Source organism: Sparus aurata, chromosome 11, assembly GCF_900880675.1.
Source record: "Sparus aurata chromosome 11, fSpaAur1.1, whole genome shotgun sequence".
Classification (NCBI taxonomy): domain Eukaryota; kingdom Metazoa; phylum Chordata; class Actinopteri; order Spariformes; family Sparidae; genus Sparus; species Sparus aurata.
Window position 1 is genome coordinate 5,418,263 of NC_044197.1, and position 17,384 is coordinate 5,435,646.

General features: G+C 41.5%; 1 protein-coding gene across 1 annotated transcript; it reads right to left on the reverse strand.

Annotated features, from left to right (window-relative positions):
- Positions 1 to 1,280: 1,280 nt before the first annotated feature.
- hdlbpa (high density lipoprotein binding protein a) lies at positions 1,281 to 17,284 on the reverse strand. Its single transcript, XM_030433015.1, has 28 exons — positions 17,153 to 17,284; positions 14,989 to 15,060; positions 11,211 to 11,325; positions 10,928 to 11,097; positions 10,466 to 10,681; positions 10,174 to 10,380; positions 9,854 to 10,069; positions 9,560 to 9,766; positions 9,345 to 9,452; positions 9,148 to 9,252; positions 8,247 to 8,325; positions 7,988 to 8,127; positions 7,801 to 7,905; positions 7,595 to 7,708; positions 7,392 to 7,478; positions 7,166 to 7,297; positions 6,859 to 7,077; positions 6,249 to 6,470; positions 5,931 to 6,149; positions 5,679 to 5,817; positions 5,068 to 5,219; positions 4,880 to 4,984; positions 4,651 to 4,785; positions 4,288 to 4,431; positions 3,296 to 3,475; positions 3,078 to 3,194; positions 2,837 to 2,977; positions 1,281 to 2,730 (listed from the first exon to the last, which is right to left on the reverse strand). The coding sequence occupies exons 3-28, from the start codon at positions 11,284 to 11,286 to the stop codon at positions 2,641 to 2,643; spliced, it is 3,825 nt and encodes a 1,274-aa protein (XP_030288875.1). The 5' UTR covers positions 11,287 to 11,325; positions 14,989 to 15,060; positions 17,153 to 17,284; the 3' UTR covers positions 1,281 to 2,640.
- Between the last annotated feature and the right edge of the window lie 100 nt (positions 17,285 to 17,384).

Consider the following 17,384-nt stretch of genomic DNA (forward strand, 5'->3'; position numbering starts at 1 on the left):
CTTATTAGTGGACCACAGGCCAAAAGCAAGCTCCTATTGTATCATACTGTTAACATGGAAGATGATAGTTGGATCCCGAGTTCACTTAATTTAGCGACTTCCTGTGCAAAGTGTGAGATGGGCAAAATGATCAGAGCCTGACCGATGTATCAGCAGGACGATATTATTGGCCAATACTGGCCTATTGTAAATATACTGGTATCACATTATATGTTGCCAGATATGCAGCAATGAAGAAAATGTTTGTCTTTTTAATCATGATGCAAAAAAAGATGCTTGATCACTAAATTCCCATTGAGGTTTACTGTTTCAGCACATGTTATTTTAGGCTACAAAGTTAATAGTTAAACTTTAAGATATCCTGACGTTACAAATCTTATTCACGAGTGTTCAATAACCACCAGATTGTTGCATATATCGTTAGACGAAATGTTTTGTTTACTTTAAGTTTAGTATCTTTTGGGCTCTAAAATAAATAAATAATTAAATATCCTACGTAATAAAAGAGCATTTCTAGCTAAAGAAAAAACACTAGATTAAACAGCATTAACATTTATTATAAATCATGATTATATACATTTAATTTTGCTAGAAACACCTGGCAGGCCAAAGTGAACCTTATAGTGTATAAGAGCCTACAACGTTCACTTTCACGGTGTAAGAGGGCTCGTCAATTTAACTCTTACATCTCAACCTAAACACTAATTTTAGCGGCAGTGTGGTTCAGAAGTCAAACCTGACATCTAAAGAAATAAGTTATAGAACATTTAACAATTTCATTTAGAGCCAATTGCAATTCATTGATAGTCAACAGAAAGTGAACCAGCAACTATTTTTAATAATAATTAGTTAATTGTAAAGTCATTTATAAAAGGAAAATTGCAAAATAGTCACTGTTCATTTCTTCTCTAATATTAGTGTTTGTCTCACAATATTTCTCATGTAAAACAATAAAGTTCGAGGCCAACTTTAAATTCATATTTTACCATTTTTGTTTAAATCTCTTAGACTTGGTTCAGCCACTGGGACCGAGATGGTCTCTAGACAAGACAACCCAGAGTCTCACGAGTGGATTATCATAATGACTTCTCCTGTAGCACCTAGCGCCTCGGGCCATTAAGTAACAAAAGACTGTCATGAAAACCTTTGAACACCATTTACGTCAAAACAGTATCAAGCCACAGCTGCATCAGCTTTGTGATGAGCCAGTTACACCAGTCGTGTCACATTCCTCGAGCAAAAGACTAATTTGCTCTTGACAAAAGACGCCGACAAGTGCGCAAGAGATTTTCAATTTTTATTGACTTTTTGGACAATTTCTTTTCCAGTGTCATCCATAACCGTTCACTTCAATGGTATTTGCATAATCTTTCATTCGATGCTAGGAGGATATAAACCAAGGTAGGCTGATGCTAGATGTTGAATTAGCAGCTAGCGAGCTAAAATCTGCACTCCTCAGGCGAAATTAAACTAATTACAATAACTGGGGGTGAAATATTCCACGAGCTTTCAACGGAACAATAAGCATACCTTCCAGCTGTCCATTAAAAATGCACCTAGACACCATCTCTACCTGGTTTGTATCTTTCTAGTAGTAAGGCTGATAAAAAGGGCCATTGCTATTTAAACAGAACAATCTGCATAGCAACTGGAAGACAAAGGGACTGGACACTGACCCATTACAGAGGATGAGTAACACAGGACATCACTAGACAGATAGTTGGCACGAGATGGTCTGCTGTTTTGCTCACAAACACAGTCATAAGAGTTTGTTGTAGAGTGATTTACTTTTGAATGTCAAAAGAGTTCATTCAACAGTTAGTGTGAGGTTCGATGCGTTGGAGCTCTAGGCCTAGTGTTGTAGAGAAGTTTAGTTCTGGCGTGATCTCCGAGCATCTGGCAGTTAGAACGGGTTGCCATTCTGCAGTGGCTGAAAACCACGTCTCCCCCCCCCCCTCCCCTTTAGTTAAGTTTACCAATTCATAAGGCTACAAGGTACGTGCCACTACTTGACCATATTCACAGAAGCACAACTAAGCAAATGGAAAGATGTGACAGAGGACAACCACTACAGTGTGCTTGAGAGGCTAACGACAGACACATTTTCACTCAGCTACATGAGTAAAGCAGGAGGGGGGGTGGGTTACTGAAACAGCTGGCCCCTCGTTGGTCAGGCATCATGTCTTAACATGTCGCCAGCGGTAATTCAATCCCTTTACCCCCACCCTGCGAAGGCAACTAAGGGCAGCTCAAAAAAACTGATGTCTGGCCACCGTTGAATTTGGTATAACAGTTCAAACCACAATGAAATGTCAGGTCTAATACACACGTAAATGTCAGTCTTGTACAGACTGGACTTAACCGCAACATCTGTCACATTATTATTATTTCTTTTTTTTTTTTTAGCGTAAGACAGTATCATTTAATGCAGATACAAAGCTCACAAGTCAATTACAGTATCTGAAAAGCACTTTTAGACTGACGAATCTGCAAAGGCAGACCAGGATAAGTAGACAGAGAAGGATGACATTCTCAGAAATGAAGACTTGTAGGGTCAGCGGTCAGTCCAGGTCAAGAAGGGGGACGATGGAGGGGAGGATTGTGTCCGGTTAAGTTCAGGCCCATCTGTAGCAGCACAGCTTAGAAGCGCTTGGGTCCCCAGGGAGAGGTCTTGGTTGCCACTGGGGCTCCGAAGCTTGGGAAATCTTCAGAGCTGCTCATATCAGGAGCCTAAAAATAGAAAATAAATAAATAAAAAAAAATACAGGGATTAAGAGACGAAGGTGTGACAAATTCTAATTTCAAACAGTGTCAGGCTTGTGTTGAGAACGCTCACCTTCTCATTGCCAGTGGTCCAAGGAGCCTCCCTCACCACGAAACCTTTGGATGGGCCACGTTGTTCATCCATGGAGGCAGCGCTGCCCCCAGGAGGCCTCATGTAAGCCATCTTCGCCTCATTCTCCACAACATCTGCCATCTAACAAGAGGTGGCACAAGAAAATGTCTCAGCATGATTAGCAAGCCATCAACGCAACAGGCATGTTTTACACAGTCATCATAGGCGGGGGGCATCTTACGTATTCTTCTTCCAGGTTAAGGAGGTGGTCGATGGCTTCATCCACAAGCTCAGGGCGACCTGTGACTGTCACGAGGTTCGGGTCTGCAGCTCCACTCTGGGGAAACCTGAGATCAACCTATAAAAGATGGATACCAATCAAGATACAGCATACGTTTTAATGTTGACATGTTTCAGCTTGGTGTTGTACGGCGTCTCCTGTCCTCTCGGCCGCCTCACCTTAAACTCATCCATGATCTTGCGGATGCCCTTGCCGCGGGCTCCGATAATGCGAGCATGAACCCTGCTGTCCAGGGTGATGTCCTCGGAGATCATCTCTTCAAGCTCATCCACGATATGCTGGATGGCCTCTTTTGCTGCTATGGCTTTGTGCTCATACCCTGTAATAGTAATCTGATCCTTTGCAGGAAACATGAACATGACATTGAATAAATTATTGGGGGGAAAAAAAAAACAAAAACATCTTATTCTCACATAATAATACTTTTGGTGACGGTAAACAATAGGGGTGTGCCAAAATATCGATACTACGATATATCGCGATATTTCATCTTGAGGTACGTTATCGATACACTGGTGCCAAATATCGATATTTAAAAATGTAAAACCACCACCACCACCCCTCTTCGGAGGACAGCTTTATCTTTATTCAAACATAGGTATACAACCAAATAAAAAATTTAAAAAATGGTTTAAGTAGCTCTGAAACCCACACATATAGATATTTAATGATAGTTGTAGTCAGTGTGTGTGTTAAGAAGAGTCACTGTGCAATATACTCTTTGTTTACTTGGCTGTCATTCATGTGAAATTGATTGACAATGTTTTGTAATTCCTGTGAAATGGATTCAGTGCAGTCAATAAATTCTGAATTTCTTCAGTGACACAGATATCGTGATGTATCGTGGGTGAAATTTCTTGCAATATGTCGATTATCGCAGAATCGCTGTATCGTGATATTAACGTTATCGAGGGCAAAATATTGTGATGGTACTGTATCGCAAGGTACCTGGTGATACCCAGCCCTACAATTAATTCAATGGTTGTATTGTCGTATTCACTCACAAGATGTCACCAAAATCACACTGTCCCTATTAAAATCTTTCAGAAAATGATGCAAGTGTATCGAAGCGTATCGTGAGCTGAACATCGTGTATCGTATCGTATCGTGAGATTAGTGTATCGCTACAGCCCTAGTAAACAAATCATACCTGGTTTTCGTCATTCTTCTCTGGGAACTGGATGTTAACATCATGCTCAGTTCGGATGTTGGTGATGATGGCACCCTTGCGGCCAATGATTTTGGGGTGATACTTGGGGTCCACAGTGATGGTCAGCTTGAAGCTCCTGAGTGCCTGTAGAAGGGTTGATGTAAACAACGCTCCAGATTACAACTCTAATGAGTTTGACACTTCACCTACCACTGGAAAAGTTAATAATAAAGCTTTTTCCTCATTCAAGGTTATCATAAGGGTGGCCTTTATGTTAATCTCAGAGATAACTTAGGAGACTGAAACACCGCACAGACACCAGAAAGAGCTCAGATATTAACTCTGAATACACTGGCTACTAACCCGATCCTCCTGCTCGGCCTGCAGCTCTTTGACGCGCTCCAAGAGGCCCTCTTTGGCGCGGTCGAGGTGATTGGCCAAGCCGGTGATGGCGATTTTATCAGACTGCTGATCAGGAGCAGGCACTTGAATATTGACCTGGAGGAAGACGGTTGAGCTCACTGTGAATCAGCAGCAAAACAAAATAACCCTGTGCATCTCTGTGCCAACACTAAATCAATAAATCACACACCTCAAATTCATCCATCATCTTGCGAATTCCACTTCCTTTCTGTCCAATGATGTAGCGATGAAGCTCAAAAGGCACTTCCACCTCAATAGTGACGGGAACCAAAGCCTGAGGAAAAGAGACAGTTAGGGAACGAAGCAGCGATTTTGAGAAATAGAACCGAGTTCTCTTATGATATCTTTATGCAATACCTTCAGTGCTTCCACAGCACCCTCGCAACGCTCCTTACGGCCAGAAATCACAATCACGTCACACTTTTTAGGTGCATTTGGATCGACCGGCTCCTTCACTTCACCGTTGGCCTCTCCATTCTCCTGAATAGGGGCCTCAGCAGGAGGTGCTGCTACAATAGCAAACAGACAAAGATTGAGAAAAATTCCATTCCATTTTGAAAGCTGGGGGTGTCATCATTCTCGAAATTCACGATTCAACCTTTCGAGTATAACTTTTTTTTTCCAGCACTGATGGCCATGTCAATCTAAGACCATCGCATCTGGATTTGGAAAAAAAGTTTAATGTCCTTTTAAATCGATAAAGCTTTTTTAACAACAACAACTTTCTCCAGAATAAAGATTCCAGAGTTCAACCAAACAGCACCAAAAGATAGAAATTCAGCTCGTTACAAATGGCACCAGTCAGTTGACGTCTTTGTGCACACACGATAAGTGTCTGGAAGTGCAGATGAAGGCTAATGGTAAGCTGGCTTTGTCTTTAAGTTTAGTTTTTTTTCTCCTCTTCAGATGTTCACAAGTATGCAGTGCATCTAAAACTGAAATTGTCTTTACGTTGATCCTGCGCTTACCTTGTGGGTCCTCACGTTCTGGGAACTTGATCTGTACATTGTGATCTCTGGTGATCTGCTGGATGCGTGAGCCCTTGGGACCCATGATGGAACGGTGGAACTTCTGAGCAATCACGCACTCAATGGTCACTTGAGCATCCTGAGAAAGATGATGTTCAAGTGGGAGGAAAAAAAGAAGGTACAATGGTTACATTTCAGAAACAAAAAAGAGAAGGGAAAGAAAAACAACAAAACAAAAAAAAATATACTAACCAAGTCGTCAACAATCTCCAGCATGCGCTTTTTGGCTGCTTCCACACATTCTTTGGCTCCTTTGAGAGTGACCTTTTCGCTCTGAGAACCTGTGCGAGGGAAGCTAACCATCACACCGCCGTATTCATCTGCAAGGTCCCGAAGGACCTGGCCACGGCGAGCCACGAAGTAGCGATGGTGCTTTGGATCAACGCTCATATTATCCTCAACAACGTTGTCCTGTAATCAAGGAGTATTTCAATAAATCAGACATCTGTATGAAAACCTCACCTTATCCGACCTCATCATTCCATGTTCAAAAGTCATTTGGAGCCTTACCAGACTCTTGATTAGCTCCTCTAGCTCCTTCTGAGCCTCCTGCACTGCTTCTTCAGTGCCAATCACAGTGATGAGCTCCTGGTCTTTGTCATCCGCAGTGGGGAAGATGATCCTTGCTCCAGTGCTGTCACGAACCTTGCGGATGTTTCCGCCACCTTTCCCGATGAGGAACTTGTGGTATTCTGGCTTTGCGCGCAGCTCAGCAGTGTGGCTCTTTATTTGCTGGGGAACAACATTTACAAGTCAACATCAATTATAAAAAAGGTCAGCACAAAAGATGCTCTCATTAACTTCAAAAGTTGAAGCAGACGGAATATTCCTTCATCATTAACTCAAAGTCAGAACCCCCCAAAAGTTTTTAATAAGCTAAACATGATTTAATCTCAAGAAAGAGAACTGCAGCAACCAAAACAAATTTCAATCTTCTGACACTAGCTTTGCACAAGCTTGCTGTTTTTACTCTGACAGCTGAAAGAAGTCCTCAGCATGTGGTGATGTATCCAGCTCTTCGACCTTTTACCCCTCCCTCTATACCCCTGTCAAATGGCTGCCAGTTTAGCGAGGTCAAGACAAGTTCAGCTTTTGATCACTGGAGAACATTTATACAAACCTTCTCCTCTGCCAAAGCAAGTAGTTGCTGCTTGGCTTTTTCCACCTCCTCGACGGGGCCTCGGATGGTGACCTTATCAATCCCTGAGCCCTCGGTGGGAAAGTGGATGTGCACGCCGCCACATTCTTCCATAATCGAGCGCACAAAACGTCCCTTGGACCCAATCAGGGAGTTGTGCAGCTTGGAGGGAATGGATACCTCGATCTCTGAGATGTTTGCCTGGACACAATGAGACACTGTATAAGCTCTGGCAGATGGGTCTACATATGTCTGATTAGAGGTCAAATACATGCATGCATATGCTTACCAGCTCCTTCTGAATGGCCAGGATGCGATTTCTTGCAACCTCACAGTTTGCCTTCTTTCCGGTGATGACAATCATCTCTGAGTTGCTGTTCTCAGCAGGCAGGTCAATTTTAGTGTTAGTTTCCTCCCGAATCTACGTTATCAAAAGAAAACAAATCGTCAAATCAAACCGCGGAAGCCTGGAGACTTCATTTAAAAGAATATTGAGTTGGTTAAACGAACAGTACCTTCTTAATGTTTGATCCTCCTTTTCCAATGATGTTTCTGTGGAACTGCTTGAAGATGGGGACTGAGACAGAGAAGCTGTTCTCCACCTGAGAAAAGTGATATCTGAAAGTTAACACTGGTCCTTACATGGCTATAAATGCCATATTAAAACAATCTTTGAACAGACAAAAGTATTTAAGATGAAATATAAGTAAAGGTTTACCATCTCAGCCACTATCTTCTGCATGAACTTAGCGCATTTTTCCACCTCAGTTCGTGGGCCCCTAAGTTGAACAATGTCGCTTTTCTGTGCAGGGTCGGGGAAATTAATGATGACCTGGAAGAAATATAGAGTATAAGGGGTTAATGGGTTCAGTACAGTAAAAACCACCGCCATAAGCTGTCCGTCACCAACAGTGTCCAACTCACCTCGGGGAATTTGTCGCGCACTTCTTTTATCTTTTCCCCTTTTTGGCCAATAATGGCTCTATGAAAACGCTGTTCGATGATCAGGTCCTTTGTACGCTCGTTCTCCTGCAAGAGACAGTATTATTAGTGACGGCACATCAGGATCCAGTTTGTAGCAACCTGGCTGTGGACTGAAGTTTGTCCTTACCATGCGTGACGCAAGCTCAAGCAGCTCCTTCTTGGCTTCCTGCACACCCTGGGGATCCCCCTCGATACGGATCAGGTTGCTTTTCTCATTGTCAGGGGGGATGCGGACAGTCACCTTGTGCAGCTCTTTGATGCGGTTGACTATAAAATAAAAAAAGATATTTTTAAAAATAAAATATGTGGTTTGAAAGGGAGATCAAGTTTTTGTTGCATTGTTAAAATTCAGTAGATCAGCCTTTAGAAAGCAACAATGAACTTACTGTTAACTCCTCCTTTTCCAATCAGGTGTCTGTGGAATTTGGGATCCACGCTAATCTCTGTATAGTCCATGCGGCTTACCTTTGAGATGGAAGGAGACATAAACATGAATATCACTGAATAAATTGACTTCAGCTTGTAAGATTTTGTAAAAGGTCAATTCTCTGCATCTTCTTATGTAGAGCCTCAGACCATAAAATCCCACTTTAAAAAAGGTCACACTGACAACATTCGTGTGGCTCCATCATTATTTTTGAGTAATACATCTACAGAGCTTGTAGAAAGGTGCAGAATAAAAAGTATATTTTCCTCAAAAAACATTTTGATTGTGAATACAAATGTTTTTAAAGAAAATCTAAAAACTTTGTTCGGGTCCAAAATCATTGTTTTGTTCATCTCTAGAAGTTGATGCCGGCTTCTAAAAAGGTGTGTGAGCCAATAGTATAATGTCATTGGTATCGGGTGTCATCTGTGTTTTGTCAGCAGTCACGATACTTGGTAGCTGCCATTTTTTTTTATTTCAAAGGCTGATTTCTACAATATGCACCGAGCACACTGTCCTCACTTTAGCTAACTAGTGTTAGCAGTGTTATGTTAGCTGGCATTAGCAAGGTTTGCAAGCTATCATAAGCAATGTTTACATTCACTAGCTAGTGCAACAAACTGGCAACCACTTGAGGGGGCAGATGTTTCCATGTTGACCAGTGGCATTGTTCATAAATACAATAGAAAGGTGAGATGGAATGTAACATTTAGTGGCTAAGCGTTATCATAAAACACCTTTAAGTTCTCATTTTAAACAAATCTAAATCTTCCCCGCACATGACAATAAAGGAGCTCTTTTGATTGGCAGGCCTCCGGTCAAGGTCCAAGAAACGATAGTATAGGGAGCTCAATACTCACCAAATCTGTAACAATAGCTTCGATCTGGCTCTGCACCATCTGCACGTCTTTGGTGGGACCTTCCAGGGTGATCCTGTCTTCTCCCTCGGTGAACTCAATGTGCACCTGCATGCAAAATACCCGACAATCCCAAGTTACAAAATACATTCAAAAAAAGTATTTAAAGTGATATAGATGAGATTAAAAATCTGACAAACCTTGGGCATTTGTTGGGTAATCTTGGCCAAGTTCTGCCCCTTCTTGCCAATGATGAAACGATGAAGCCAAGAAGGAGCTGAGACCGAGGAAACATTGTAGCTGTTTGCCTGCGAAGGAATAAAATGTTTTAATTTACACCTCATTGCTTTTTTATTCTTACAACATTAATGAATGTCCCACATCATCACAAAATAACATTTAAAACGTTCCTCACCTTGGCATAAACTTCAGTGAGGGCCTGACCCAGACGGTCTGGCTCCCCACGAAGGATGACAGTTTCTGAGCTGCTATCAGAAGGTGGGATCTCAACTGACACACCAGTTTTATCCAGGATCTCCTGCAGGGTGTTTCCCTTGGGGCCAATCACATACTTGTGCTGAGATTTCTTCACCTCCACTGCAATGGTGGTGGCATTCTTCTTCTGTAATACATAAAGGGTAGATGATCAGAAACCTTTGACTGCAGCAAATCAGTCTGATCTGTATCAACATTTTGATTTGTAGCATACCTTCTCTTCAGAAACCTTCTTGATCATAGCCACAGCAAGGGCCACCTGCTCCTTTTCCCCAGTGATGACAATCTCGGTCTTGTTCACACTTGGAGGGGGGACATTAATGCGGGCGCCGGTCTCCTGCATCATCTCACCTACCAGCTTATTGTAGGCACCGGTGATGAATGGGTGGAACACCTTGTCAATGTTCACCCTCTCCACAGCACGCTTGTCCTAAAAGAGGGGGAGAGGCAGGGGATGACGATGCAAATTTCACTTAAGCAGTTATGTCTGGACTGTGCCTCAGTGAAGCAAGGTAGTTGTCAGAGCCATCATACCTGTTCAGCAGAGATCAACAGGATCTCATGCTTTGCCTTCTCCAGGCCCTCCTTGGTACCAGAGATCTTGATCTGGTTGCTGAGGTCGTCAGGTCGTGGGATCTGGATTTTGGTGGCAGTCTTGAGCTCGAGCTCCTGAAGCTTCTCCCCATTTTTGCCGATGACAAAACGATGGTGCTCCTTGGGGATGGCGACAGTAGCTGAAGCCTGTTGGGGTTCAAATGCACAGTAAGCAACACCGTCCTCAACTATAAATACCTCATTTAGTTATCAACAAAGCAGCTTTCTTGACCTGAGTCTGCAGTCGGGACACAATCTCCTTGCGGGCCTTCATCACGGCATCCAACTTTCCAGAAACCATGATGGAGAGACCCTGATCTTTTGCCAAGGAGAGTTCGAGGTGGGCTCCGGTCTTGTGCATGATGTCCACACAGACCTTCGCTTGGTCTCCTTCCCCAAACTGGTTGATGTCCTTGTACTTGCGCTCCTCTAGAGGCACATGGAAAACCTAGTTCATGGAGAAAAACAAAGATTTAATGTGAAGAACAAATGTTACATCAGGATTGCCATGATAGAACTTTCAAAACCCATGAGACACACTCGAAAAAGAAAAAAAATTAAAATAGCTTGCTTTCCCAGCATTCTACTTTCCATCTCCCAGTGGAAAAACAACACAAACGACACTATGAACCTTTCTAATATGACGCCTCATCACAAGAGATGCTCTCAGTGTTAGCTTTGAAAATTGTTATACCTGGGTGATAACAGAAGCCTTCAGAGGACGGAGCTTGGATGTCCAGGCGTTGGCAGTTTCCTGGGTCCCCTCAGGTGAGGCCGCCTTCTCAGGCAGAGGTGGGAAGGCATCCTTGTAGGTAGGAAGGGCTTCCTCCTCCTCTCCAGGAGCACCAGTTCCTGCCACAGCAGCTGGAATAAGAACAAATACAATTAAAAAAAAATAAAAACCCACACATAATCCACTTATGGCTGTGAGTGTGCAGTTAACATATCAAGCAAGTCTTAAACATCCAAATACTCACCACCCTTCTGCTCTGGCAAGAGCCCACTGCGGTGCTCATTGAAGCTTTCCTGCGTAAGTACAGCGACTGAGCTCATTGTCAAAATCCCACGTTAACACAGAGTCCGAGTGTGCCACTGCAAGGGAAAAAAGGATCTTAATGACTAATCAATTAATTGTCGTTAATACAGTTTTAATCTGTTGAATCATTAACCAACAATCAGAGATGGGCATTAATACATCAAAAAGTTCCTTGTTACAAATACTTGCCTATTAAGTATATCAAAATAAAACACTAAATATTTGTATAAGAACATGTATTTAATCAGAATACAAGTAATTTGTAATTTTAGAAAATCCAAACAGACGTTCTATAGAAACTGATATTAATACCTTTGGACCTCAGTATGGGTTCGATTTTGTTGGGCCAGATTTGAATCAATATGAATGAAGTCATTATTTTGTACACATCTATAAAATGGTTTCCCTTTTTAATTCCCTAATGTAGCCTACACTGATTTTGCATCAAATGTAGATCTGAATGAGTGGTTCAAACAGTCTTCTAATATATAGAAGACCAATAGCTGTATATCATATATTATTGATGATTAACCGATAATCGGTTGTTAAAGCAACTGACTATGAAATAAAGAAACTGGATAAAATTTGTATCCCCATTTTCTAAAGTCTGGCAACAGAGATGAGAAGAGCAATTCACATTATCATCAGAAATATTGTAACAGCAGGAGCATAATAAACAAAAAAAACTCTCAATCAGCTTCAGACTGAAGGGATCCTACAAGAATACAACATTTGGGGGGCAGAGTTCTCAGTGAAGTTTACAGTTTCAGTCATTTTAGAAAATAAAGTTTATTGTTAATCCGTTGAATATGCTGCCCGCATTCCATATGTTTGATATCCACATTAAAAAGGGATCATTGCCAAAAAAAGGTGTTTATTTCAGCCAATATCGATATTGCAATTTTTTATCCCCATAATATTGGTAACGGCCTCAAAAACCGGCATTGGTCGAGGCTCTAGTTTTTGTCCTTAGTAGGGGAAGTTTAGTTAGAAAAAGTTTGTCACATTATTACTGGAGTAATAAACTCCTGTTAAGCTATTCCTGTGGATGCTTTCTTCCTGAACTTCATTGCTGATTGTTGCTTATCTAGTTGTAAATATGCAATTAGAAATACTCACAGTTGACAAGACATTAGGTACATCATCATTGCCAGTAACTATTGCTTGCTACATAGATATAAAACAAACATTTTACAGGGTTATGAATGTTTAGTGTCAGGCTAACCGATACAGCAATCTCACATGTAATAATGGATTGATTCTTTACATCACCACTCTTACTTGTTCTGTTGTCATTACAACATGTTGGTGTAGCTATAATGTGCAATCGCTTTTTGGATGTAATCAGTTATTGTTTGTAAAAAGGTTTCTCACATAAGCATTGTCAATGACATTGGGGTATGACTGGTTCTGTATTTATCTAACAAAGTGAATTTAGCAAACACACACAGCTCAATCTAAATAAATAAGGCCCTTTGTGTGAATGGTAAAAAAAAAAAAAACCCTCAGAGATGTCACATGCACATGTTTAGCATGGTGCACAAGCTTATCATAGGTGGACTTTGGGATTTCCGCCATTATCTAATCTACCTTTATCAAAACAAGGCATGTCACTCACAGAATAATCACACTTGTGGTCACATTACCATGTGATCACTGTGTTGATGTGTGCCGGGGCTGTGCACGGCTGATTAAAGAGGTTATCCTTGGCACTACAAAAGAAAATACTGGTGTGGGCTTCAGCTACAGTATAGTTGTGTCTTCCTACAAGAAACCAGTTTGTCTTCCGTTTGACTGTCATTTGTCTTTGTCCTGTGCAATTCCACAAAGTGTAGCTAAGTAAGTAGGCTCCAAGGTTAAAAGGGTTTTAACCCACTGACCCCCCTGTGCATCCACGTTGGATAGGATTAAAGTAACTCTCCACCAACAGAAAGCTCAGATGCCCCACCTACGCTCCCTGAACATGAGTAACTTTTTACGAGAGAGAAACCCAAGACAATCTTCCCATCTAGTATGACATTTATAAAAGAAACCCTACAACCATGTTGATGTCTCAGTTAAATATATGCGGATGTGCTGACTTAGTTCCATTACCAATTATATGTCCTCCAATGATATAAACAAGCCTTTGACTAAAGCTCGATTCAGCTTCACTGTCAATGAAGAAACTCAATACACCTTCAGGAGTCACTCCTTTGTTTTTCTGGCTGGCAGAGAAACTTAAATTCAGGCCAACAAAAGCAAGGAATGTGAATTGTTATAGACTGGATTTTGCCCCCAAGCATGCCTGAAATGTATCTGAAAGCATGGAGAGAATCCAGATGTCACAAAGAACTTGTTGATATCAAGAGTTTTTCCATGCAATCTTTGACATGGTGGTAGTCCGTTTAGCGAGCCGTTTTCCTCCCCTACACATTTTACATCACCCTTTCACTGGCCTCTTCCTTGTCAGGCTTCATAAACTTAAGGCTGCTGCTCTGCCCAGCACTCATTACTGTTTGCAGACCCTGTTGCCAATTTAAGGCTGCGAATATCTTTCATTTAAGCATTGGTATGAATAAGAATGTTTCGAAAAGAGGATGGCATAACACTGCTGTCACAGAAGCACAAGATTTTCAAACAGATTTAATTATCCTGAAATGTTGACAACGTTGTATCAACAGTGATTTATTTTAAGAGGTAGGCCGTCCCCACTTTGTTGACACTTTAGTGGCAAGAGAAGGTGCAAAACACTAAGCTACACTAAAGCCAAACCAACTTGGTTACATGTTTTTCTTCCACCGGACTAGACTGTGTTGAGAAACTGGACGCAAAACAATGTCCTTTGTTGCCGCTTGCTTGAACTTGGATGAATACCCTCACAATGTGGAAGGGACGTCAGGTACTATGAAATTGTAGTGATGTTTCAAACATTTCTTTTAGAAAAACCTTTAACTCCATGGAAAATGGGTCTATGTTTGCTCGCCAAAAGCCTGTAGGACAAATAAACTATGCTATAGCGACGAATGAAACCACAAAGTGCGACGGACTACTCTAAATGTGCATATATTTAGAAAAGGTAAACAAATCTAATTAATTTGCTAAGTTAAAAGTGCAAAAGATTTTTACTCAGCAATCCAAATGATTCCTCATTAATCTGGTGAGGAATCAGAGAGTTACTCATGATACGATTCACAGCATGTTGCCCGCCATTCTGTGTAATCGATACATTGCAAAAAAAACATCTAATGATACATGATTGTATCTGTCCAAGTGAAGAATACAAGATACCCCTACAAATGCAAAGTGAGAGGATTATGCATTACTGTGCTAAATTGTGGTGTCAGTTTCACAGAAGTTAAAGTACATCAAGCCTCAGCTGAGAACCACTTTATCACTCACACACACACACACTCCAACCAATCTTGTAATCATCTTAATGTAAAATAGCCATAAACTGTCAAAAGGCCAAACAGCCAAAAAGGACAGAACAGTTCTGGAGAAGAATGTGGATATTTCGCACCACTGTATCGATCCACATATTGCAAGAATGAGAGACGTATAAATATATTGCCATAAAGATATGGACCCACCCCTATTCCTCATTACTACAAGGCCTCTTTAATGCTGTGGTGAGGGTGGAAAGAATAACATTGAGGGTAAACACAACAGCATGCTGCTAATTACATAAGACTGTATTAGTGTCAGTACCTACAAAGCTAATAACTGTAAGAACTTACCAGCTAAATGGTCAGTTACCAGATAATCCGTCCTGTAAAGATGCAAGTTCCCGTCAGCCTGCCAGCTTTTGCCTGAGGACCACAAAGAAACAAGATCAGTCATGGGGTCTGATTTTTTTTTTAAAAAATAAACAAAGATTAACACATTCATATTTCAGGGGCCTAATTTTCAAAACATTGCACAGGGTGACTAGTACAGGGTTATGTATGCTCAATAATATCTAAATGAGCCTTGTATCATATCCAATTAACTCAAACCACTAATTGGTCAACAGAGGACATTTTTTTCGAAAAATACTGAGTCATTAAATGGGAGACTTCAGACAGCAAATACAAAGTCAAACTTCACCGACTGTTAAAAGCAGCTGCTGTTGAGGCCTGACTTGTATATTTTTTGACAGTCATGGTTCGGGAGAATACTGCCAGAAGGCCAAAGTACTGCCGTCTCAGACAACTGAAACCATCCCGAAATTAAGAGGTATTCAAATAAAGTTGACAAGAAGCGCATCACTGAACTCCAGTCCAGCACAGGTGCCATCGGAGCCCACTCTCCTTCACCAGCATCTGGCTTCTATAATTGGACACTGCCTTGTCAGACAGAAGGACAAACCTGGCAACTGATGAAGCTGCTGTGGGTGAACCAGGTAAATGGGCCATTTCTCTCTCACACACAGAAATTACACAGTGAATGTATCTTATAAAAAAAGGCTGTCATTACTAAAAGGTGGTCAAATTTGGTCCCGTAGTCATTAAGACATTTGGATTTACTTTGCCACTGGTGTCACCAATTACCTCTCCCTCCTGAATGATAGATGCAGGTTTATTTATCCAGCAACTGTTATTATCTACCATTTGATTAGGGGCACATAATCAGTAAGGGTATGATATTTATAAAAACAGGGTGAATAGGGTGTAGCCTACCAGCCCCTGCTTTGAGTATTTGGTGTTGTAATTCCAGGGCCTGTCTGCATTAACATTATTGAAACAACTGATGCCAGTTTTCTAATTTCTCCACCAGCAGTCAGTCAACAGAAGGAGTAATGTCTTCCCATGATGTATCTGAATTACAACACAATGATGCAAAGTAGTAACACTTAAAACTACCATATCACGAGTACAATTATGATTTGACATTAGGGATCATCAACTATTACATTATTACATCAATGACGAGCTCCACGGTCAGAAAAACAAGGCGATCGACCAACGTAACTTAAGGAAATGTAGCTTCATAATATCCACCCTACGAGATCATTTATGTTAATGAGCTGCTAACAAGTTAGCTAGTTAAACTTGCACCAACGTTAGCTGCAGCACAACATACTCCGAGCATATAGAACTGTATACCACAAATCCCAGATTAAGGATTTAAGTAGCTGGTTAGTGTGAGTGCTAGCTAACACGATATCAAGTTAACTAGCTGACAGTTGCCAACGACACATTACAGTTAATGCTAGCCGCCGTCATGTTGGCTAACGCTGATCAACCATAAAAATGCACCGAAGATCGAGATAAACTCACACTCTTTAAACTGTCGTGGACACCCAGATAACGTCGGGTGTTTAGCAAATATATGTGCCCCTTCGAAAGAGGTGGGATCCCCAGCAGCAAAATCACTGTAGCCTGGATTTAAAAACGCTAGCTTCAAACCCCTTGCTAGTTAGCAAACTTGCTAAAAACTTTGACTACGGTCTGCGACTGTGACACGTAGCTCCTCGGCTAACATGTAGCTCGGCTCACTCAGACACATAAACTTCAGGCTGTACCTTTAGCCAGCTAATGACATTAAGTGACATTAACACTGGATTAAACATTAAAACTGTCTGCCACACCCGTAGACTTGTGTCGTGTCATTTTTTTTAAAGACACCGGCCGACACTAACACGTTCGTAAAAAGTACAAGTTGAAGTGTAGCCCCCTTTAGCTAGCGAGCTCACGTTAGCATACAGTTTGTTCTACTAGCTCGCTAAGTCCACGTAGGCATACAGCTGAGCAGGGGCAGAAATGACACGGAGTCAGGCCAGAACATACTGTAACGTTCAAGGTTCAACCGACAAACTACCGTCTCAACAAGTACAACACCATCACGTACATGGCAGTCAGAGCTCGTATGTAATAAGGATACAGCCGCATTGGGAAGGGGAAAAAAAGGAGAAGTACTCACTTGTTTTATGTACTCGTCTGCCCTGAAGGTGCAGAAGCTGAGATGATTCCACTGGCGAGAAGGTGGGATTGAAGTCTGACGGATATATACCAGGGCCGCCCACCAATCACATCCTCCGACGTCACGACGAAGAGTCCGATTACAAATAACTTCTTTACATGTCTAAGAGTGACACGCTCTTGTGCAACTTCTCAACTGTGATTACATTACGAGTGAAAATCATTGTAAGATA

What these genes read in the sequence shown, in the direction of transcription:
- hdlbpa (XM_030433015.1), bottom strand. Translation starts at nt 11,286, where the DNA reads ATGAGCTCAGTCGCTGTACTTACGCAGGAAAGCTTCAATGAGCACCGC. An exon ending in AGGCTTCTGTTATCACCCAG is followed by an intron (nt 10,682 to 10,927) that starts GTATAACAATTT and finishes TCCATGAACTAG; the next exon opens with GTTTTCCATGTGCCTCTAGA. An exon ending in TGGCCATTCAGAAGGAGCTG is followed by an intron (nt 7,078 to 7,165) that starts GTAAGCATATGC and finishes CATTGTGTCCAG; the next exon opens with GCAAACATCTCAGAGATCGA.